The sequence below is a fragment of the Neopelma chrysocephalum genome, unplaced genomic scaffold (genome assembly GCF_003984885.1).
Source record: "Neopelma chrysocephalum unplaced genomic scaffold, ASM398488v2 Primary Assembly neopelma1_97, whole genome shotgun sequence".
NCBI lineage: Eukaryota > Metazoa > Chordata > Aves > Passeriformes > Pipridae > Neopelma > Neopelma chrysocephalum.
This window is the reverse complement of record NW_020897760.1, coordinates 671895-695657: the sequence shown is the minus strand read 5'-3', so window position 1 is coordinate 695657 and position 23763 is coordinate 671895. Positions and strand designations below refer to the sequence as shown.

The 23763-nt window shown below is 40.1% G+C and overlaps 1 protein-coding gene across 6 annotated transcripts in view; it reads right to left on the bottom strand.

Moving 5' to 3' along the window:
- PATJ (PATJ, crumbs cell polarity complex component) overlaps window positions 1–23763 on the bottom strand; it is a 140651-nt gene that overhangs the window by 98051 nt on the left and 18837 nt on the right. For all 6 annotated transcript variants that reach the window (XM_027694499.1, XM_027694497.1, XM_027694500.1 and 3 more), the window contains exons 12-16: window positions 21660–21736; window positions 19158–19214; window positions 18550–18684; window positions 14832–14996; window positions 13933–14061 (exon numbers count right to left, since the gene is read on the bottom strand). In XM_027694499.1, the coding sequence (XP_027550300.1) occupies window positions 13933–14061; window positions 14832–14996; window positions 18550–18684; window positions 19158–19214; window positions 21660–21736 (563 nt within the window). The remainder of the gene's footprint in view (window positions 1–13932; window positions 14062–14831; window positions 14997–18549; window positions 18685–19157; window positions 19215–21659; window positions 21737–23763) is intronic.

Below are 23763 nucleotides of genomic sequence, written 5' to 3'. Positions count from 1 at the left end.
TGATGAAGCTGGATTCAAGTAAACATGTATCAGCAATAATTCTCTCCTGTTCTACTGCTTAATCCTGCTATTTTATAATCTTCCCAAACTCTGGGTATCCGCACAGCACAGAAGAAGCTTCTTCATGAGTATCATGTCTTGATAATTAAGCCCAGAAGCCTCTCTGTGTTCTGCCTCCTGAACCTATGCCAAGGAGCTCCGTTTGTCCGACTGTCTGTGCCCAAACCTGCCACACACAGTGCCCAGGGGAAGGATTCCATGTGTTTCCAACAGCAAGACAGCCACACACTGCATCCAGTTCGGAAATTTTTAGAAGCAAAACAAAACGCAGGAAGTTTAGAAGGAGAATCCATAGGAATTCCAAAATATTTATAAAAAAAGAGGGTTTGCTTTAAGTGTTGAATTTTGACAATTAAAATTACTGCTGCCCTTTGCTCAGAGTGGGCTTTGCCTCTGTGCCCAACCAGCTCAACAGCCATAGAACAAACACAGACTTTTGAGGTGTTTTTACTCTTTGGGTTTGCTTCAATGCAAATTAAAAATAACTTTCTGGATGTTCTTGCAAACCCAGGATTGTGTCAACACAGCCATTTTACAGCAAGCAAGGCACTGTTCACATTAGGAAAGCTCTACTGTAGAACTAAACCAGCAAGTTTTCCTATCATGGGCTCATCTTGCCGTGGTAAGGAAGGTTTAAGCTGGTTCCCTAAATGGGTGAAAGCTCTCTCAGCAAAACTACACCTTTGCTGACACAACAGCTTTTATAATATGACTTCTGCTGGCTTAGCTATATTGATAAAAGATGAACAAAACAAACCCAGCACTCACCCTTACCCATGCAGATAAGCCGACAAAAATTCTGTGAGTGAATGACTGGTCCAGTAATTACGGTATGGTAGAGGCTTGGGGACCAGGTTCAAACCCTGCTCTGTTTGATCCAAAGCTGCTCTTTTTTTGGGTTCTGAACTCAAACCATTTAGGTAGGACATAGGAATCTCACCATTAGCTTTTTATGTGCAGATATTCAAGGTCAGTGGTCTAACTACTGCATTTCTGACAAGAAACAGTCCTGTTTCAACTTATCACTGAAATAAAAACATTTTTGCTCAGTAAATCATCATGTTTTGTTAAGAGATAATTTAGCTGAAAAAAGTGTTCCAACCAGTTTTAATCCTCATGATAAAAATGAAGAGAACTCCTGCAAAGAAACAGCTCTTATGAAGTGAAGTTTTGAGGACAATGTGGTTATTTTTGCTGCTTCACAACATGCACTGGAATTGCTTCATGAAGAGCAGCAGCAGCAATCTTCTCAAAAAAGGGGCCCATATTAAAAACTGTTGTCCAGGCAAACAGAAAACAGGGGTTACAATTCCACTGTTGATTTCAAGCAGAGGGAGCTGTTGCACAGGGAGAGAAGAGCGGGATAAACTGCACAGTGAGAGCTAAGGCAGGAACACCAGCAGTGCTGTAAAACCTGAGTTGATCCCAGTGACTGAATCACGATGCCATTGCCATAAGGAATGTAACAAAAGCTGCACAGGAAGACTCAGACCTACCAAATTGCAAGGTATAATCATGTAAACATATTAATATTCTATTGTAACTGTGGATTGCACGGTGCTTTCCTTATCAAAACCAAAGGAACACTGTTTTTTTTTTTTTATCTTGCCTTATGATTTACACTCGAGCCCAAGACCACCCTAAAGAACACCACCTGCTGAAACAAGACAGTAAACATCAAATTCACATCCACATTTTCTAAATGGGGAGTGCAACTGGACTGTGTGGGTTGCTGTCTTGTTTTTGAAAGAAAGCAGGGCTAGCAGTAGGATGAAAAACAGATTCTATACTAACTGCAAAAGGTACAGTTTGTATATAGTTAGGATAGTTAAAAGGCAAGTTCACTCCCACACTGGGCTTTCGGGGCTGTCTCCATGTTAACAGACCAGCTAAAACCATTCCAAGTTACTAAACAGCACTAGTTGTGACTGTACACCCACCCTGAGGCTCTAGATTCATTTTACTTGCCTAACATTAAGCCAGACAGTAAGTGATTTTTAGTTACAAGCAGTCAGGACGAGAATTCAGTCTGTGCTTCAAACTGAAAGGCTCATTTATACTTGGATGGAGTTTACAGGCTGGGGAGAAACTCTCTCCCTCCAAACCCAGCGCTGAGATGTTGCTGCAATGGTACTCAGGATACGGAAGGGACTCAAGTTCAGTAATTCAAGAAATTATTACGTGACTTTGCATTAGAACAGAGGGAGAGTGCACTAGACAGCCACATGCAACTTGGTCGTCTTGAAATGAACATGAATAGTAGAATCATTAAGAGTCGAAAAGACCTCCAAGATCATCATAAACCAGGCTTGGTACCATTAAAGAGGAACTTTTACCTTTACTGCAGGATTCCTTTACACAAACGAATAATTTATGAACAATGAAGAAAGGAACTGAACTGCAAAGTAAAGGTATGAGGAGACAACCCCCCTTAACTCTCAAGCACTGACACCAACTCTTTTTTCAAAAGAAAGAGTTACATGTAGAAAAGTTTGCCACTTGTATAAACGCTGAAAGCTGCCCCCCTGCCATGCAGCTTCAGCAGCCCAGGACATTGGCCTTCAGGTAACCCTTTAAAGAACTTGTACTTTGTAGTTGGTGTCTCTCCCTTTGTGCCCGAGCCAGCCATGGAGTAATATGAACTTGTTTAAAATAGTCACAATTTATTCATACTTAGCACACCATATATTTAACTATGTTGAACCACGGGTTTTCCCTTCCCCCCCCGCCATGCTCCTCATCAAAATCCACAAATGTTTCCTGGAGTCCAGGTGTCAAATTTTTCTTATTATTTTCAGAGCCTCATTTGTTCTGGATTCATTTAGCAGTGGAGAGTCAATCAGGGGCCACTGCAGTTGCTGCCTCTGGGATCCCTGGATTTGGAGCAGTATGAGGTCTCTTAAAAACCTGAGCTCTGCTAAAATGTTAAGAGTCCCAGGAGCAGCAAGTTAAGAGAGTCCTACGTGCAATTCTGGAACTGTAACTTTATTGTGGTTTCAAGTGATTTGACTGCCATGGGCACCAGGCTCAGCTGTCAGAGGGCCTTAGGAAGCAAATCTGGAGACAGAACCAACACAGCTTACCTCTGTCCATCACACTGGAAAATTGAAATGATAAACCAGACTGACTCTTTCTCGTCCTTTCCAAAGTGTGAGGTGTGCAGCAGCCAAGAGAGGGCACTCCAGGCCAGCCCAGCTCCCACCACCACAGGCATTCCATGCTCCAATAAATCCATCCCCATCTGTCCAGCCCCCCGCCCCAGCAGACCCTCACTAGGCTGAGGATGAGGAGCAACCCGGCCCAGGCAACAACTCCACTGGATGGAAGCAGCTACCACATTTTCTGGGGTTTTGTTTGTGTTTTCCTCTTTGAAAGGCTCATATGAAAATGTAAGACAAAGCTGTGGGTGACTGACATTCCCTGTGCAAAGTCACTCTCACTTAGTTACAGGCTATATTAGTTTTGGCATCGCTTAAGATCTAAATCCAGCTAGCTTGACTTCCTAGAATATTTCAGCTTTCTTCAAGCAACAAACTGCCTGCTGCCACAAAAACACACTTGTAAAACAGCATGGTGAAGGATCCCAAAAGAAACAGTTTGAAACTTTTTTTTTCCTGTACCATTTTCTGATTTATCTGAACATTTTTACAAGTGCAAATTTGTATACTGCAGGTTTTTGTGAGAGAGCCAAAACAAGCGTGTTCAAGCTCAGAGGTCAGAGCAACCCGGCTTCATTGCATTTTGCATGGGACCACTTCCAGGTCTAACATACATATCCATATTTAAAACTCTTCAATAAATAAGATACCAGACTGGAAGACTCTGAGACACAACACTGTTGATGCTGTACAAGGAAAATACACTTGTCAACAATGAAAAGAACCAAAAGTATTTTATGTTTGTGTTACTATTATGTAGGACAAAGGTAGAACTGCACATGAGTAATGTACCTGTATGCTCAGTGTTGTGAAATTACTCAAAACACTCATCCACGCTCTCATTTTATGAAGTGCTATTTGTTCCCTTTGCAGAGCCACCCTCCACAGCAACACCAATAATGCCAATGGAATGCAAGAGTCAAGACTGATAAGCACCCTGCAGCCTCTTCAAAGCACTAAATACCTCCCAACAGACAAGGAAGAGGGGGAGAGCCAGCTGTGAGTGAGGTCTGATTCCCTCCTTAAGGTGGCCTCAATTTAGGATTGAGACTCAAGGTCCAAATCTTCTGTTCATTCACTCCAGCACGTTTACAGCAGTTGGCCACAGGAACTGCCAAAGGTACTCTAAAGCCTGGAAAAACATCCCTGAGAAAGTGCTCAACTAGTTTTTCGTTTTTTTCACTGCATCAGAGTGAAATTTGAAGCGTTTTAGACCTCTTTCTGCCTCTTCCACTCGTATTAGATTGCAGTTAGCAGGACTACTCAGGAAGAAGATTACACAACGCACAGCCTCTGGCTGTACCAAAGAAATAAACTACAGGCTGATGTGCTGAAGCAACACAAACTTAAATACAGAGCAGTATTCAAGGAGGAACGCTGAACTTTGCTGTGATGTAAGGCAAAGTACTGGAAATAAAACATAACTATTTATTGATCTGCAGTGAGGGAATAAAGCAATGAATTTCAGAAGCTCTAGTGTGCAGCCGGCATTAATCAAAACTTCTGTTGTGGAAAATGTCAGCAAAGAAACAGGAATTCACAGGGAAAGAAAAAAAACCCCCAGAAACAAAACACACACGAGCCCCACCCAAAGGAGGAGAGAGAACAGCAAAATAAGAGGAGGAGGTGGCACAATGGGTTTCCCACACCAGGCTTTCATCATCTGGGATCTGAAATCATATCAGCCTTCTCCAGCAAGAAGGAACATGGTGGCCAGCAATGACTCAAACCTGCGTGGGTCTGGCAGAGCTGGGAAGCACAGCACAGTGCCTGCTCTTCTCCTGCACAACAGGGACACGCAGCAGAGAGCTGGGATCAAAGTGCCCCCAAAAGGAAAAGGTCTTACACACTACTTCTATTCCAAACAAAAAGATCAAAGATAGGCACTGACTATGAGAGTTCTGGAAGTGTCACTGTGCAGTGGACTCAGATGCATGTCTGAGGTGCATATCTTTTAATTTATCAAACTTCTCAATCAATCTAAGGTTTTATCCGTCTTTCATGTTTGCTCTCAACAGAGCTAAAGTCACAGGGATTACATTCATTAGACTCTCTTAATATCTCAGACTTTCTAGCTCCAGTAAAAACATACTGAGTGCTGACTACAGGGAAAAGCCAAAGAGATAAGAAAAAAAATCCCTGAACTCATAAGGAAGTGGAAGAAAGTCACTGTGTGATGAGATAAAGAAGGGATAGAGATGTGTGGGAATGAAGAAAAAAATGCCAATGAGCCAAGGGAAAAAGTGTAAATGGTATCACCTACACAGCCTGCAGTCAGTGGATCTTAACGCAGGTTGTGGGTTTGACAGTTTTTGGATTCAAAGAATTCCTGAACTAAAAATCCACCCAGAGAGCCCAGTAGCACTTCCACCAGTGAAGTGTGCTGGCCTCTATATTTTGAACAGCCTGTGGAAGCATAGGATGTGTTTTCACACAAACCACAGCTCTCCTCTGCATGGAGACCTTGCTTCACAAACAGCAAACACAGGAATTATGGAAGACTGGCTACTGAAAAAGCTGCAAAAGTAAAGTGGGAACATAGGACAGACGGTATTTTTGCAACAAGGATCTGCAAACAGTGACTTGGCCCAAAGAATCATAGAATGCTTTGGGTCAGAAGGGACCTTAAAGCTCATCCAGTTCCAACATCCCTGCCATGGGCAGGGACATTTTCCTCTCCAGGTTGCTCAGAGCTCCACCCAACTTGGCCTGGAACACTTCAGGAGATGGGGAACAGTATGGACGGTGGGGCAGATTGAAGGATAGGCAAAAAGGTTAGAGAGAATTTTAAGGCTACTGTGAGACACAGTGAGAACAGACAGAAAAACTCCAAGTGCAACAGAACTACTGGGATTTGGGGAGCAGCATTCTCCAGAAGGGTGAAGTATTAAGAAAACAAAATACCTCATAACTTCCAAGAGTTTTCAGGATACTTCCTCCTTATCCATCAGCACCAATATACACCTCATATCTCATAGTTTCAGAACAGATTTAGAGCTGCCTGGGCTCAGCTTTTACATGCTCATTGCTCCGTCATCTCCATCTGCCCAAGGACAGACCTTAGCACAGCTAAGCTCAGCTTAGCACAGTTTCCTCTAGTCTCATCTACATTATCTTACTCTTGCTGAGACTTACCAAGTGGTTCACAGAAAATCTAGCTACAGTTTTGTCCCTTTAAATTCTCGCCTTCTCTCGCAGGCAGAAGACATCTGTGGAATAATAATGAATTTCTTTGGTTTGGGGTTTTTTGTTTTTATTAAAAGCTATTCTTTCTAGCAGGAAATGAAAAAGAACAACCAGACTGGAGAATCTGGGGGACTAGGGAAAACATTTCTAAAGGTTAATAATAATAATACTGCTCAGCATTTATATCAAGGATATGCAACAAAGCGAAGAAAAACAGATGTTCTCCGTAATGCTCCAGTTTCTCTGCAAACTCAGGTATTGTCCAGAGCACCGGCTGCTGCAGCTCACAAAGGACAGGAGGGACGCTCCTAGAACTTGCTCTACAAGACAGCAAAAGGAGAGCTAAGGAGAATCTCTATCCTTTACCTGATGAGGGAAGAAATGCAGTGACATAGGATGAAGATAATCCTGAGGTACTTAATACCTTCTTTGCCTCAGGCTTTAATAGTAAGGCACGTTATTCTCCAGGTACCCAAGCCCCTTAGAAGGAAGGGTTGGGTAGCAGAATGAGGTGCCCATAATCCAAGGGAAAATGGTCAGTGACTTGCGACACCCCTTAGACACAACTCCCTGGGGCTGGATGGGATCCACCCAAGGGTACTGAAGGAGTTGATGGAAGAGCTCACTGAGCCACTTTCCATCACTTACCAGCCTGGCTAACTGGGGAGGTCCCAATTAACTGAAAGTTGGCAAATGTGATGCCAACCTACAAAAAGAGCTGGAAGGAGGATCCAGAGAATTACAGGCTTGTCAGTTTGACCTTGGTGCCAGGAAGGTCATGGAGCAGATCACCCTGAGTGCCATCACACAGCACGTATAGGACAACCTGGGGATCAGGCCAAGCCAGCATAGGTTTGGGAAAGGCAGGTCCTTCTCGACCAACCTCATCTTGTGCTACCCTGGTTTTGCCTGGGATTACCTATGGTTGAGACAAGAACAGTTTCACAATTGAATAAAGATAATAACAATACTAATACTAATAAATATAAAGGGACCTAACAAAAAGAGAGAGAGGAATAAAACCTGAGAAAAACAAATGATGCACAGTTCAATTGCTCACCACCCACTGGCCCATGCCCAGCCAGTCCCTGAGCAGCAACTTGCCCCTCTTGGCCATTTATATACCGAGTACAACATTTCATGGTATGGAATATCCCTTTGGCTAGTTTGGATCAACTGCCCTGGCTTCTTGTGCACCTCCTCACTGGCAGAGCATGGGAAACTGAGAAGTCCTTGAGTTAGACTAGTCGCTACTTAGCAACAACTCAAACACTGCTGTGTTATCAACATTATTCTCATGCTGAATCCAAAACATAGCCCTGCACCAGCTACTAGAAGGAAAATTAACCCTATCCCAGCCAAAACCAGGACATGCGCTTAGTGGGTGAGTTTGTGGATGTTGTCTACAGAGCCTTTAGTAAAGCCTTTGACACTGATTCTCACAGCATTCTGCTGGAGAAACTGGCTGTGCACAGCTTGGATGGCCAAGAAGGCCAATGGCACCTGGCTTGTGTCAGCAATAGTGCGACCAGCAGGACCAGAGTAGTGATCGTCCCCCTGTGCTGGGCACTGCTGAGGTCACACCTCAAACTCTGGGGCAGTTCTGGGCGCCTCACAAGAAAGACAGTGAGGGGCTGGAGCGTGTCCAGAGAAGGCAACAGAGCTGGGAGCACAAGGAGAGGCTGAGGGAGCTGGGGAGATCAGCCTGGAGAAGAGGAGGCTCGGGGGGACCTTCTCACTCTCTACAACTTCCCTGACTGGGAGAACGGTTGGACTCAATGGTCTTGGAGGGCTTTTCCAACCTAAATGATTCTGTGATCCTAGGAGATTCCTTCCTAACTTCTCAGAGTCAGACTGATGACCTTCACAAGTCCCGTGTAGGGAATACCCAAGTCCTAATATGACTTCCTGCCTCCAAGTTCTCCAGCTCCTCTGTACCTCAGCAAGCTATTTCTGCGTATCTGTCTGTATCTTACATCAGAGATACACAGTCTCTTTGATTTCTTATTAAAGTGGTCTCTGGTCTCCCAATGTGTTTGTACTGCTGCACTGAGGTTTTGGAAACCACTAATCATGAACACCCTAGAAACTTTACCAGGAATGTGCTCAATTGCATTCACAGGCTCTTCAGTCCTGTAAAGTAGTATTTAAGCTGAACTCCAAGAGAATTTTTCAAAAAGCTACATTGAATTCAATTCATGACACACTATTAAGAATTATTTTACACATGAAGCAGCTTAATATGATTTAAAGGATGTAGAACTTTCCCATAGGGGGAGAGAAGCAAATCCTCCGTGAGATGAGTACCAACACAGTTGGTACTGAGGCTTACAGAACTTTGATGTTAATGAATGTGGATGGGTTGTAGAGATGGGAGAAAAGCTGCCTTTATCAGTTGTCCCAGTACCAAGCTGATAGCCATTGTAAAACTGCTTTTTAATACAGCTGTGCAGCTTTTGCCAGTAAGCCACAGGTTTCCATCACATGATCAGGTGAAAATGTGCTTAACAAAGGCATGAATATGCTTCTTTGTTCATAACAAACTTATCACAAGACAGACAAAGCTCAAATTATCACAAGAGGGCAAACGTTTAGCCAGCAACATGTCAAAGCATTCCAGCCTGCATCTCACTGCTGAACAGACCAAGAAAGGAAAAAAAAATATAATCTAGTTGAATACCACCTTCTACAAATAAGTCAGTTTGTTTTTTTGTAACTCTACATCTGGAGCCTGTTTGTTTGGGGCATAAAGAAAAGAGGAAAGATATTTGGAGACACTTAAATTGCTTCACTTCCTGCCGTGAATGACTACACAGTGATTTTGTTAGAAAAGAGAAAACAATTCTTTCCCATGCTCCCTGGGAGAAGGACAAAACATAACCTGCTGAATGTGCAGCAAAAAAGACTTTCGTTCAACAGTAAGAAAAAACTGCTACTGATAATAAAGTGAAGTCCAGGGATAAGGCAGCTGTGGGGTTTCTATTGCTAGACTAGAGTAACACCCCTGGAGAACTGACCCAGGCAGACCAAAGCAAGCACACTTCATACTGCTTCTTCAGGTCTGGGTAACATGAAGCTCATTGAGTGCTGAAATGCCTCTTCCTGCTTCCATGATCCACTCGGAACAGATGAGTCCATAACCTCCTACAGCCCAACAGGTCTACAGGGCAGCTGGGTACAGTGCAAAAGCACCTGGGCACTAGGGACTTACCTTTCAGCACAGACAGGGAGAAACAGCATCTCACAGCCATTCCTAAGAGCTGTGTAAAATGTCAAACCCCCTTCTTCCACAACCCTCACCCTCTCCAGTTTCACACACTGAAACAGCTGCTTTAATAAGACTCTGACTTCAAAGCGCAGTAAATTAAGCTCCACATAAAGTCCATTCAGCTTTTTGTTTAATTTGATAAAAGCTCATCAGACCATTTAAGTTACCTTCTGGTCAATACTGCCTCAAGAAATCTGCAATTCAGCTACCTGTGGTTTTTCCAATATTCTTGTAAACCATTACTGACAGAGCCTGCAATGCATGTTCTTTGGTAAACACTGTTTCAGGGCTCAAAGTACCTTCTCTACCACTGTGATTTCTTCTTTTTCTCTGAAATCTTCATCTGGTGGGATTTTTCTTTGCTCTTGCTCTAATGCCCTGGGATCACCATTACATTCAGACAGCATTTCTCCTCTATTTTAACCTGATGACATATCTTTTAATTTCTTTCTAAGAAAAAGGGATTGGTCTCAATAACAACAGCTCTTGACTTGCTGGTTAGGATGTTGGACTGGGCTTGGAGCAATCTAGTCTGACAGAAGGTGACCCTGCCCATGGTAAGGGGTTGGAACTGGATAAGCATTGAAGTCCCTTCCAACCCAACCCATTCTGTGATTCCATGGTTCTATGACTAATTCTAGGCTAGACAGAACTACTGTTGAGCTGGATACTTTCAGGTCTATTGACAAAGAACAATAAATACACTGACCACAGCCTGTTGCATCCCAGATGATCCCAAACACTGGGTCCCTCATTCACCATCAAAACTTGCCGCTAACTGTGCCAGCAACACCACATAAAAGTTAGTTAAGAGGTGAAAGGGAGAGCAACTTCTCCAAGTGAAATTGCAAGGAAATTAAGGGAGGTAGAGTATATTACTTCATGGAGAAGTTGGCCAGAAGACTGAACAGAACACCTTTTTATGGCCAAAAGCCCTCTGCAGGCATCTCATCTAAGCATCATCAAGAGAAAACAATGCCTGGCCTAAGAGATTTGACAAGATCCCAAGACAGTGATGACAATAGAAAAATACACAGAAGATTTCATTTTAAGACCTCTTCCGTGTTTCTTATTTAAATAATCCATCACACTGGAAGAAAGAAATCCAGTGAAACACATCATTTCAAGAATACAGAGGACCAGCCTCCTCATCCACCTCCCTCTCACCAAGTATTGACCTTGCTGCCAGGAAAGCAGCTTTCAAAGATCTTAGATTTCCAACCACATAATTCCAAATTAGGACATTCAGAGGGGAAAAAGGTTTTGTTTTTATACAGTGACCACAGGAAGATGAAGAATATCCTATATAAATGCAGTCCTGATATAGCAAAGGGGATAACTCTATTTTCTACTGGTACCCCAAAGTTTTAGGAATGTGAGCACAAATCTTACTAAAAAAAAAAAAAAAGGTGGCTGTTTGAAGCCTTTAAATCCCTAAAGACAGACAAAAGAAAACAGAGGACAAAGTAGAAATACTATTGATTATGCATAATTGGTATAATTAATTTGTAATTAGTTCATTAAAATATATAGGCATTGGAATTATGCTTGTACATTTCTGGGAATATCCTGCAAGTCACTTGGGATATGCTTATCATTTACTTGATAGATGAAACATTATTAGAAAGACAGCCCATTAAAAATTAATATGCCAGAGTAATAATTTTCTCGATCTCAGCATTCAGTTTTCTACGCACTCAGATTCCTGTTCTACTTCACAGAGAGTTTTTATTAATTCTGTTTCCCAGAGCGTGACTTGGGAAGCACAGCATTTAGGACAACTGAGGCACAACATCCTTTATGCTGAGCATGCAGCCAGTTTTGAGAAACAAAATGAGAAATAGTATAAATTCTATGCCACAAGAGCTTTCAGCACCACATCTAATTCTATAATCAAAACTAAGATGGAAAGGTAAAAAGCCTTGTGCTTCAAAACAAGTACCAAACATGAAGAAACTTCCAGAGCGCTGGAACCAGCCTGGTCTCTAATTGCCACAGTGGCATTTCAAAGGGGGCAATAATAGTGCATCACCATTTCTTAACTCTCATGTCACTCCACTATTTCTACTGATCTTTCTGAAGTCCTTCCAATACATCTGAAGTGCCATTTCAACTAACAGCTACAGAAATAATTTGATCTTAAAAACACAGGATACAGTCACATCACCTCCCAGTTGGGTAGTAACATCAAATTTTCCTTAAATTTCTGTAATGGATGGGGAATAAGTCCTTGTGTGTGTAACTACCAGCACCAGGAACAGGCCTGCTCAAAATGTCCTCTTAAAAAGTATTTTCCTCCCCTCAATGAACACTAATGGGTGCCCAGAAAGGCTGGTCTCACTGATGATGAAGCCAGGCCATGAGAAGACCCATCTTCTCTTTAAAAAATCTAAAAAAAATTAAAAATCATATTACTCATAAAGAGCAAAATCAACAGTGGATATATAGTGCAAGTACATGCAAGTATCATTTGCCATTATAAAGTTTGAATTTTCTCCAGTAAAACAAAGAGTATGTGCCTAAAACAACACCTTTCATTTTTTAAAGAAGGGTCTCCGGGTCCTTCAAGCCACTGTTAAACACTCTGCTGTAATTCTGTGCTTCTCAGCAAATCTGCTTTAAGAATTCCAAACACTCTCCCAGGAACCATGTACAATTTTTATTCCTTGCCTCCAATCTAGCATGGACAATTATTTATTTTCTTTGCTTTGCACTCAAGGATGTGATGGATGCATTTACATCAACACACACCCACAGTCACAGATATCTCTCTCTATAAAAACTAATCTGCAGATGATGAAAAGTGTAAAAGATCTAAAAGGCAAATCCCAAACAAAAGAGCATACTTTATACATAAATATCTTGAAATTATAAAGATCTGAGATTAAGTGGTTTACCACTCATTTAGAATTGATTAGAATGTATTTAAATTTAGCTGAAAGTACCACAACATTGCTCATGTATTTGCATCTGCGAATAAGTAAATAAAAAGCCTGCTATTAAAGCCTTCATTAATTCTGATTATATGAGAACTTAAAAGCAAATCTGTGTATTACTGCTCTGTAAAGACTCCCAGCAACTCTACAGTAAAGCTGGCACTGCAACACAACATGTGTCAGCGAAAATGACTAACAGGATCTATTTTCAGTAATCTTAAATCACACTGGTAAAATATAGAATTAATGGTTTTGCATAATACTTCAAATATTTTTTCTTCTAATTCATTCCCAATTCATGCCTTATTGTATCAAAAAGTGAATTTTATATCACTTGACATTTATGCACAACAGTTGAACACATTTCATTAAACTACAATGTTTAGGCAGCACTCAGATGTGATGTGTATATTATTATAAAGACTGATCCAGCTATTTTATTTCCTTATAAATATGATGACTAGAAGTTTAAAAAAATATATCACATTGACTAGAAACACTAAGAACATTTCATTCTGACTACAGATTTTGAGAGTTTCTATATATTTAATTGAAGCCAACATTTTTGAAAGAAGGATTCATTAATTTTAGTAGAATTTTCCCCCAATTAAAGACCTGTCTGTTGATCTCTAAGGAATTTAACAATTAAAGATAAAATCAACCCCAACCAATAAATAAAATAAATGTATTAAACCAATTTTGTGTCTGCAGAAACTTGAGTTTGCAACACTGATTCACCTGTCAGCCCTGATATTCCCTTTAGACTGTGAAGGACAGTCCTGGTAAAGCTCCTTCTGCAAACTCTACTTTTCAGGGCTTGACTCAAAGCCTGAGTGAATATTTCTGACTTGAGTGGTACCAAAGTTCCCAGACCAGCAAGGGTCTATATTCCATTTATACATGAAAGGAGATTTGGGGGTGTTGAGAGGAGAAAGAGCAAAAGACCCTTTACATTTGGTACATATGAAATGATGCTCCAAAATTTCAGAACGTGCACTTGCCACTCTCATAGTTGAAAAGTCATTCCAAGTTAAACAAAATGCAACAAGAACCAATCTCCTCCAACATTTAGAAACTAAATTCAGTGTTATAAGGTGGAGTTTGATTAAAGATTTTGCACTCAATCACATCCAATAATCAGACTGATTTAGAACACTCTATACTTTATAGAGTTGGCCTCAAAATAAATTACTTTTCCCCATAGTTTCTAGGCCCAAGTGCCAAGTCGATTACCCGGGAATCAACATAACAAAACATTTTAGGGCACCGCGCAAGACAAAGGATCAAAGGAATTTTTAGTATTTAGTTATACAGAAAAGTATACCTGATAGTCTAAAATGCTGAATCCTAAACCATTTTTGTCTTTCTCCAGTTCAATAACCTTCACATCAGGAGACCATAATGCTAATTCTCCTTCTTCCTCCTCAGGGTTAGAGTCTTCCTCAGGTTTCACCTGGAAATTAACAGCTCTAGTTAAAATACTATTCTTTCAGTTCTTTAAAAACATTACTCCTTCTATATTTTGATTATTAATGGTGCATACATGCCCTAAAACATGACCTTCTACGGAATTAAAACTTCATTAAATATTATGAATATAGTTTGCTCCAGCGTGCTGCCTTGAGTACTCCCCTGGAACCACGTTTTGAGCATCGGAGCCCAACCTGGCACACAAACATGCATTTATTAGTCTAATTAATTAATTGTTATAATATTACTAACCTGTTACACATTGATGAACTTCAGCTGTCCCATTAGATGCATAAAGGAAAAATAAATAGCATAAAAGATTTAACCACAGACAGCTAATAGAAAGACCAGACTATCAGAAAAGACGAGAAGCCAAGCTGTAAATACTTTTGCAAATAGGAACAACCACAAGTGTCAAGTTTTAGTTTGAGACTTTAAAGCTTCCATGATGGAAAGAAACATTAGGTTTCATTTTTTTTTCCAGTTCTATAAAAACCTACTCAGAACATGAAAGCAATCAGCTAATGGTGGCAAGGATGTGATTTAGTATAATTCAGAGCTCTCACTCACCTATTAAGTGTAGGAATGATGAATGGGATGTACAGAGTCAGCAATGCAGCTCCATGATTTACCTACCTTGTCTTTATAGAACAATGAAGTTTCTCATGACCAACCTGTATAAACTCAGGAATATATGCACTTTTTCAAAAAGTTATTGTCCTTTTTCACAACTGAATGACAGAAGAAGTCTACCTTTTGTTCTGGAAGGGAAACTCCCACGGTGGGCTCATCTACAAGTGACTCACTGCCATCATCAAAGAGTCGCCGACAGCAAACCAGTGTAAATGGGGGTGGCACTTCCTTGAGAAAAGTGACTGCCTCCCGCCGGGATTTTCCATACAGCTGGACTCCGTTTACCTATACAGAAGGGAAACACCAAGAGAATTAAAGGATATCAACCAGATTCTTTTATTTAGGGGTTTTTCTCCCCCTCATATATTTCTTTCCCCACCTGAGTGTGAAAGTCTAATTTTACCTGGGGACTCTGGCACAGCTTGCAGAATTTTATTAACTTCTGAAGAATATATAGATTATTATAAGACTTAAACTTTTATCTGCAAGATCTTGTAACTTTTGACTGCTGCATCACATCTCTTCAGCTTCCTCAAACCTCTTTTCTGTGCAGGGCCAGGAGTTGGACTCGATGATCACGATGGGTCCTTTCCAACTCAGCATACTTCTGATTCTATTTTTTCTAGCCTAAATCTTTTCTGGAATTCTTTCTTTCTCACCTGTTTCTTTGTTGGGGAACTTTTTTTAGCATTAGGCTTATTGTGTTTGAATTTAAAAAGAAAAGAATTTAACTTTTCCACAGTATTTTAAGAAAACACAGGTTCTGAGCTCTAATCAAAAAACTCAAGTCAGAACTAGCACAACTAGTTTAACAGTTGGACTCGATGACCTTAGAGGTGTTCCAACCCCAATGACTCTATGATTCTAACTTTGCCAGTTTAAAATGTAACAAAGTGGTCGAAACTAAAACAGATCCTACAGAAAACATGCAGGGATGTTTATATAGTAAAAAAAGAAGCCAACTGCAGTAAGTAATTAATCAGAAAATCGTGACAAGGTTCAAAGCTTACCATCTGATAAGCTTGAGATCCTGAGTGACAAGAGAAGACCATAAGGCCATTGTTAATGGATGTTTTAAACCACAGACTTTGAAACAGAAAAAAAAGAGATAGATAGATTAAACAGATTAGATAGACAGATAGATAGATAATGCTGCTTTAAAAATGGGATACTGCAATTTTATTTTTTTGCCCAGAGAAGCTGTGGCTGCCCCATCCCTGGAAGTGTTCAAGGCCAAGTTGGACAGGGCTTGGAGCAACCTGGTCTAGTGAAACGTGTCCTTGCCCATGGCAGGGGGTCTAACTAGGTGATTTTTAAGGTCCCCTTGGACCTAAACCATTCTGTGATTCTACTTCCTCAGGAAAATAACATGCAATATCCTGAGGGTACATCTATTTGGGCCACAGGGGTATCCCTAAACACAAGAAAAGCAGAATGTCAGTAGGTGTCAATGATGTGAACATCACCTATCTTGACCAGCACTGCAGCCCCAAAGGAGCAGGAATTTCATCTAATTAATGCTGTGGACTCAATCCCGACACCTCTTGTGTTTCAGGGATTTCTTTCAGGCTCCCTCAAGTCTGCTCTCATGACCAAATGTCCAAAGCTGCTGGAGTGCAACCACTGGTTTAGGTGGAGATCCAGCACACATCATCCAAGTCACTCCACAACAGGAACCAAAGCACAGTAAGTGGGGAGAATTGAAGATACTCTTCAATACTTCCCTCCACACCCAAAATGCAGATGAACTCACATTTGATCCTAGAAAACAGAGCATGAAAACATGCAACGTACATGTGCACACCTCTGTAAAATGAGGCAGAGTCTCTCCACGTACTTCTCAGATCTTGCTGTTTAGAATTCAATCTTATGCAAAGCTACACAGAAAGCTCACTTTAGCCAACATTTTCCTCCTGATCACTTCTATTTTTTTTCCCCCACTTTGTGCTTTTTGCAGTGTAAATTTAGTTTATACTGCTGGGAAACACAAAGTTCTTCTCACACTATAGCCCAGGCAAGGAGAAAAATTGAGAGTGGTGTAACTGGCCTCCACTATGGTAAGACGAACTGCTCTGGGTTTTTTCTGTAAGAATTACAGCAAGTGCTGAGCTATCAGACTAATCCATTAGTTAATTATTTAAGAAGAAGGATCTACGCGTAAGGATTTTTTAATGCATTGAGAGTGGCAGTGTGTGGTGGAAAGTTACCAGCACTTCTCAGCATCCTGTGATTGATGGGGAAGAGCTACCCTGCACTCCCCAGCAGACATGGGGACTCCCATTTCTTCTTCGGCAGCCGCCAGAAATCAGCTTCTAAGCAGGCAAGGTGCCCTACACCCATTCACTCACCACCCTGCTCCAGTGACTTGTGCCATCAAACAGGAGTGAAATTTTACAACAAAACCAGAAGGACACAAAGCCCTTCCTAAAACAGAACACAGTGAAATTACCTAAAATTAAGGTCAGGGGAGGAATATCATGCATCCTATCATAATTTAAACACATCATTAAAAATAATCAACATTCAACCCCACTATACATTAGAAAAAATTCCTTGCCAATCACATTTTAATCCCAACTCTATCAGGCCCAGGTAGGGCTAATTGTTTGGAGAATGGGGCTGTCACTTTTTCCACTGCAAACTCCTACTTAAGGGGATTTCTAACTTGGCTGCAAAAACATACTCTGGGCTAAACCTGGCACATAAAGCTTTGGCCCTGGAGCACATTTTTATTTTGTTGGGGTTTTTTTTCCAGCTACAGAGTAGAAAATAATTTATGCTCACTAGGTCTGGACATAACTGTAAGCACACAGTAATACATAAAATTGTTAAATATATGCAATTAATGTTTCCTAAGTTACTCTACAGCACTGCAGTATTGCTTTTTGTATATAATTTTTTGTTTACTGGCCAAGGAATTTAAACAACACTTCCAGCATTCCATTAATCCTTTCCTTCAGGAATCAAGATTTCCTCCATTAAGCCATAAGAAAATGTTTTAGGTCTTAGTGATATCAGTATGAATTTTTGATGCTAAAAGGTGAATAAGTAAAAGCAAAATAGCTGTACACCTAACAAATCAATCTTTCCAAAGCCTAATTCTGTTCCCATTAAATGTTCCTTGCATCCACTAAAAAATATTCAAATATTCCACAAAGAGCAGGTATTCAATAGGACATCTTTTCACTTGCAGGCTGAGATACTGACAGATACACGTACACACACACACACAGTATTATTTTAATATTTTCAAATAATTATTTTACCTGAGCAAATAGGTCTGGTGTGATTCTCATAAGTTCAAAACTGCCCCAATACCTCTTTATACATATTTAAACAAACTGATGTACTTGCTCATACACACAAATATGTTTCAACACTCAGCAAGCAAGTTATAATGTGTAACCGGAACCACTATTCCTAAGACTGTTGTAAATTTTTTAGGAGTGAAAAATATTCAGAAAGATTATCCACCACAAAAGCTAACGCCAAATTGTGCAAAAGACTAAGCTACAGGACTACAAATAATTCAACACAAATATTATCTGTGCCCTTAAAGTTCTTCATACTCATGTTAAAACATTTCAGAAAAAAAACCGACATGAAGTCACTCAGAGGTCACAAAAATCTGATATTTTGTCCAGAAAGGAGGAAGGAAACAGGAAAGAAAATGAATGTGAATTCCAAACCACTACTCTGCTTCCACAACTAACTCTGGAATACTCCCATTGCACACACAGAGCCAAATCAGAATTTAATACAAGCATTTTGAAGAAGGCCAAGCAAATAGGAAATACATCAAGTTCTATTTTGGGGCGGGTTCTGTTTTGATTTTTACCTCCAGAAGTTCATCCTCCAGTTGCAGAAGACCAAGTGTTGCAGGTGAACCATCTGAAGTAATTGATGATATATAATGATGTCCATCAAACGTGTCAAGCTCAACACCTAATCTCCAAGTGTGGATGGGTAATAGCTGCCAAAAGAGAAGTGTGTATATATATATATATATATATATATATAAGTACAAATCTTATCTACCACAATTTAAACACATTTAGGATTCAGGAACTCACCAAACTGAACTAAACATACAGTATGATGATTAAGTCTTCATGGTGACACCACTGGCACTACTGCTCAAGTGTCTATAATTTCTCTTTTATAAAATGTTTGCACAAATAAAAACAACCAGTCTGCTCTTTGGGGGCAAAGGCAATTAGAACTGTATTGGGGGATGGTGGGGTTGTATTAAAAGGTTCATTTGCCCATGTTAAGAAAAGGTGTTGTATCAGTCCAGAAGATAAGCAGAATATTGGCAGCCTTTTTTGGGGAAAGATAGAGCCACAAACCCACCAAATTCCTGAAATGCATCTGGAATTGTGTCATGTCCTTCTAGAATTCCTCTGCCAACATATACCATGAAGGAAACCACCATGTAAGTCATACCTTTGAGTACTTCTGGAGCTCTGAATCATCTGTAATGGGCATATCCACATTCACAACCTAAAAATTGGACATCAGAACATTTTTCAATAGCAGGACAATAAAGACTTTACCAGAACCATGAATTCTGGCAAAAAAACTTGTGAGCAAAATAAACTACACTTAAACAAAGTCACATGGACGCAAAATAATTTTAAACAAATGTCAGAAAAATCTTTCAGGCACAGAACATTTACAAGTAGGAATGTGGTGATTATGCACCATTAGCAGACTCCAATATTATCCTATTCCCGAAGCTCAAATGCCAATTTTAGTCAAGTTCAGTAATCCTGTGTAAGCACAAAATGCCATTATGTTTGACACAAATACCCAAACGGACTTGCCAACCAGAATTTGAAACTACTGTAGTTTAAGTTATTACCTCAGGCTATACTGCAGCCATCTAACATCTAAACGAACCCACCATCTTCTGCAGCATATTTCTAACGTGGCTTGAAATACATGAGTTTAATTACCAAATTTGACTGTAAAGTGGAGTATTTAAAACAGTGCCAGGAAATCCCTTCAGTATTTTCATGCTTTTTAATATTAATAAAATAACTATGTTCACCACCAGTTTTCTTGTAATGTTCTTTCTTAACACAACTGAGCTATCAGTAATCTTACAAGGTTATTTAGTCCAAGTTTGAATGCACTAAGATGACACAGAATCATAGAATGGTTTGGGTTGGAAGGGACACTAAAGATCATCTAGTTTCAACCTATGGCCCAGGGCTAGAGTTTGGGACACTGAAGTGGAATGTTTGGCAGGAAAGCTACACTTGTTAAACCTGGAAAATAAATAACCTTACAAAAAATCAGGCTATTTTCCTTTGGAAATTACTAGTTTGACAAAGTATCTATGAAACAATACTAAGCCTCAGGTTTTTCTTTTGGATTAATTTTAAATAGGGCTTCCAGCATCTTGTTTTCCACTACCTAGGTTGTTTTTCCCAACAGACAGAATCCAATTCATGTCTATTCAGTTGTAATTAAATGAATCTATGACTGATACCTCCTCAGCTTGACTGCTCATGCAGTACATGGCCACAAACACTACCCGGTCAAACATCCTTGCCCAGGATTTCAGCTCCTTCCATTGCTACCACAAAGGATCAGCAATACAGAAGCCATGAGGGACACCAAACCCTCTCTTCAAACATCTATTTCCTCTGAAAATAAATTCTCTGAGACAATACTGTAGGCACCTTTAGGGTGACTTTCTGGGAGCTGTGTATAGGAGTGAGAATGGTGTGACACAGGGGCTGGTATGTCACAGGCTGAAATCAAACTGAACATTGTTATTGAACACAACTAAGCCAGAGCAGAGGTAGGTACAGGCAACAAGAATCACAAGATGACTTTCAAAATGGGGTGCCACAAGAGTTTCCTTCTGTTATTTAAAAGGCCCAATCGTTACCATTTTCACTTCTGACATTTCACTGGCGGCAGCCGAAGAAGAATTAGAAATGGCCCGTTTCACCAGCTAAGCAGGTTTTCGTCCTCTGTGGGAAGTGTGATGGTGCTAAGGGAAGTAATACCAGCCTCTTGAAATGTAAGGATGGGAATACCAAGCAACTGAAGTGGGCAGCCAAACAGATTTATTGCATCATGTACATAATCTTACACGAACCTCAGATCTTAAAGGAGTGCTAATGGAAAAGAAGAGAAGCGAGTTTCTCAAGGCAATTCTTAAAGCTACTTTAAATCTTCCAGCGAGTGACTGGAACGATGGCTACTCCAAGTAGTAAAAATAAGTGTCTCTAAATCAACTGGACAAGCATTGCAAAGACAAACAGGGCATTTACTTGGTGGTGGTGAGAATTTTTCAAGGCTTTGAGAAGAACACTGGCTGAAGTCTTTTATCTCTAATTACTGGTTAACCCAGCACTGGAAAGCAGAAGTGAATTACAATTTCCATCAACTCCTCATGACAATTCATCAAAACAATCTTTTGCTCGGCAATTGTTTAATACAAAGTGAAGAAATACCTAATAGACACTGGGACCACAAAGTTACACTACTGAGAATTACTTCCTATTTTCCCAGAGTGTTTGAAAATCATTCTTTCATTCTTCAGATAAAATTGTAAGATTCTTGTGAAAACAGGAGCTCTATCCTGAGCCTTTCTTTTCCCAGTGCACAACAGAACAAATAGATCATGAATGAAATAATAAAAATGCCACATATTTTAAATGGCTGCTATGATGCAGATTTAAAAGGACAGCTGATTTTCTTAAATCACTATGTAGTATAAGAACAGTATCTATATAAACAAAATAAAAGAACAGTGAAAACCCCAACTCATTATATATTTCAGCCTTGATGTTACAGGACAGAAAATTTGATGTAACTGATCTGTTCCAAACTCTAAACTGTTCTATAAACAGCCTGTAATACTAAGCTCAGAGATCTGTAATTTAAAGAAATAACATTCATGATGTAATTTATTGAAATATAACATACCATAACTTCGTATTCTGGTCCCAGCAGGTTTTCCCACTTGGATTTTAGTTCATGTGCTGGAGGGAGTGGGACTCTTCCTAAATATGAAAGTGAATATTAAATTTACAAGCATATTGTACATTCAGAAGTACATTTACTTCTAAATACTTCAATAAAAATTCAGTGTAAATAAAAGATTAGAGGGAATAATCCCCAAAAGGAAAGTGCATTAAGCTGAGTCTATCAAACAGTACAAATCAAAAATGTCTTTCTTAGGAAAACAATGCAAAATGTCAGCTCCTGCTAACGTGTGATTTATTCAGCTGAGAAGCAGAAGAGGTGATGCTTGATGATGAGATGTGAGTTCTGTACCATACAGTACTGTAAATAAATCATTCTTTCAGGCTGCAAAAACAAATTTCACATGACTTCATAATTTGCTGCTATAAAAACCCTTTGCCACTCCAGGGAAACATCATCTCCCACCCAAATGAACCCCCTTAAGAAGTAAAACACCTGACAAGATATTGCTGTTATCGAGGGGCTGTGTCAGCACAATGCAGGCACAGACTTTATTTATACATTTGGCAGGTATAAAGGCTTGTCTACTTTAATTAGGCCAGTAAGTAACATGAGCTTTAATATAAGCTCCAGTTCTAAACCAGTCTTCCGTGGGAACTTGGCTATCTTGACATTTATATCTTTTCAGCTTTCTTACTTATGCAACCAAGGCAGTATTACAGTCATGTAAGACAATTTGACAGAGCTAGACAGCAGAAAATGACTGGCTGCCCTGCGTTTGACCTCATCCAGAAGCTCAGCTCACATATAAAGTTCCAGGCCAGAGCAATGTGTAACTGGTAAGAATCAAACTCCACAGCAAATTCCATCCAGCAGCTACAGCAGCAGCAACTGGGGGCTGAATTACCAAAACCTGTTTTTTTTCCCCCCTGAATGACTGCAGTAGTTTGTCAGATGTCTAGACAAGGCACAGACCACTCAGTATTGCTGATGTGTCACACTGAAATTTGGAATGTAAATCACAAGCTCACATTTTGCACACAAACCAGTGAGTAAAATACCTTAGGGGGGGAAGTTTGAAGTCTACCTACCAGCAACAGCCTACACAAATGACATGTCAAGCTGCCTCTGCTTTCAACACCCTCGTACACTGCAAAGATAAAGCCTTGCTATACAATCCTCATTACTTCATTTTAAAAATTTGATGCTTTTCACTCGTTAAAAAAAAAAAGATATAAGTTAACTTCTACAACAACAGAACCCATCACTGTATCTCTTCTGCTCACTTTCAGTCATGCCAGATAGGTAAATTCTGTGTGATCTGCATTGAGAAACCACCTTCCTCAGAGCCTAACAACTGAGATTTCACTTGGAAATATCCAGAGCATGTTTAACCTATAGGCTCAAATAGATACAGATATTCCAGAATTCCAGCAAACCTGATAGCTATTTTCTGCTACAAAAAAGACACCCCACCAAGATTAAAAACTTGAGTTTGTAAATATAGGCCACAATTCTCTCTGAAATAAATTATCTCCTTAAAAAAAAAGGCAGACAAATTGTCCTGAAATTCTTTCCCTCATTGAAATTTAATTAAAGTTTCTAATGTGAGCCTTGTTATCAAGCACAGGCTGATCACTATCTTTACTTCCCAATTGTAGCAAAACCAGAATGCCAGTGCATTCTTCTACTCTTTCTATTTGCAGAAATACATAGGGACAAAAATTCCTTAGTTTGTCTTTCTGCTATTACAAAGTTACAACAGCGTGAACACACAGGACCTAAGCACCTGCAATCCCCTGCGCAGCCAAATATAGATTTGAAGGTTCACCAGGAGTAATGAATCTCAGGGTCAAGCTCAAAGTTCACAGTGTAAGCTGTGTTCAGCTGGCTGAATACAGATTTTTTTGTCACTTCCAAAACACATTACCAAAATCTATGAGTTGTTTAGAGCAGGTGCTGATGCACGTCTCCATTTGAAGTTTTCCCCTTTCTTTCTTTCAAACACCCTTTGAAGTCTTTGCTCGTAACTTCCTCAGAACTGTGGAAATGTTGGCTGAAGGGATTTGGATTGAATATATTCAATTCCAAAGCTATCACTCAA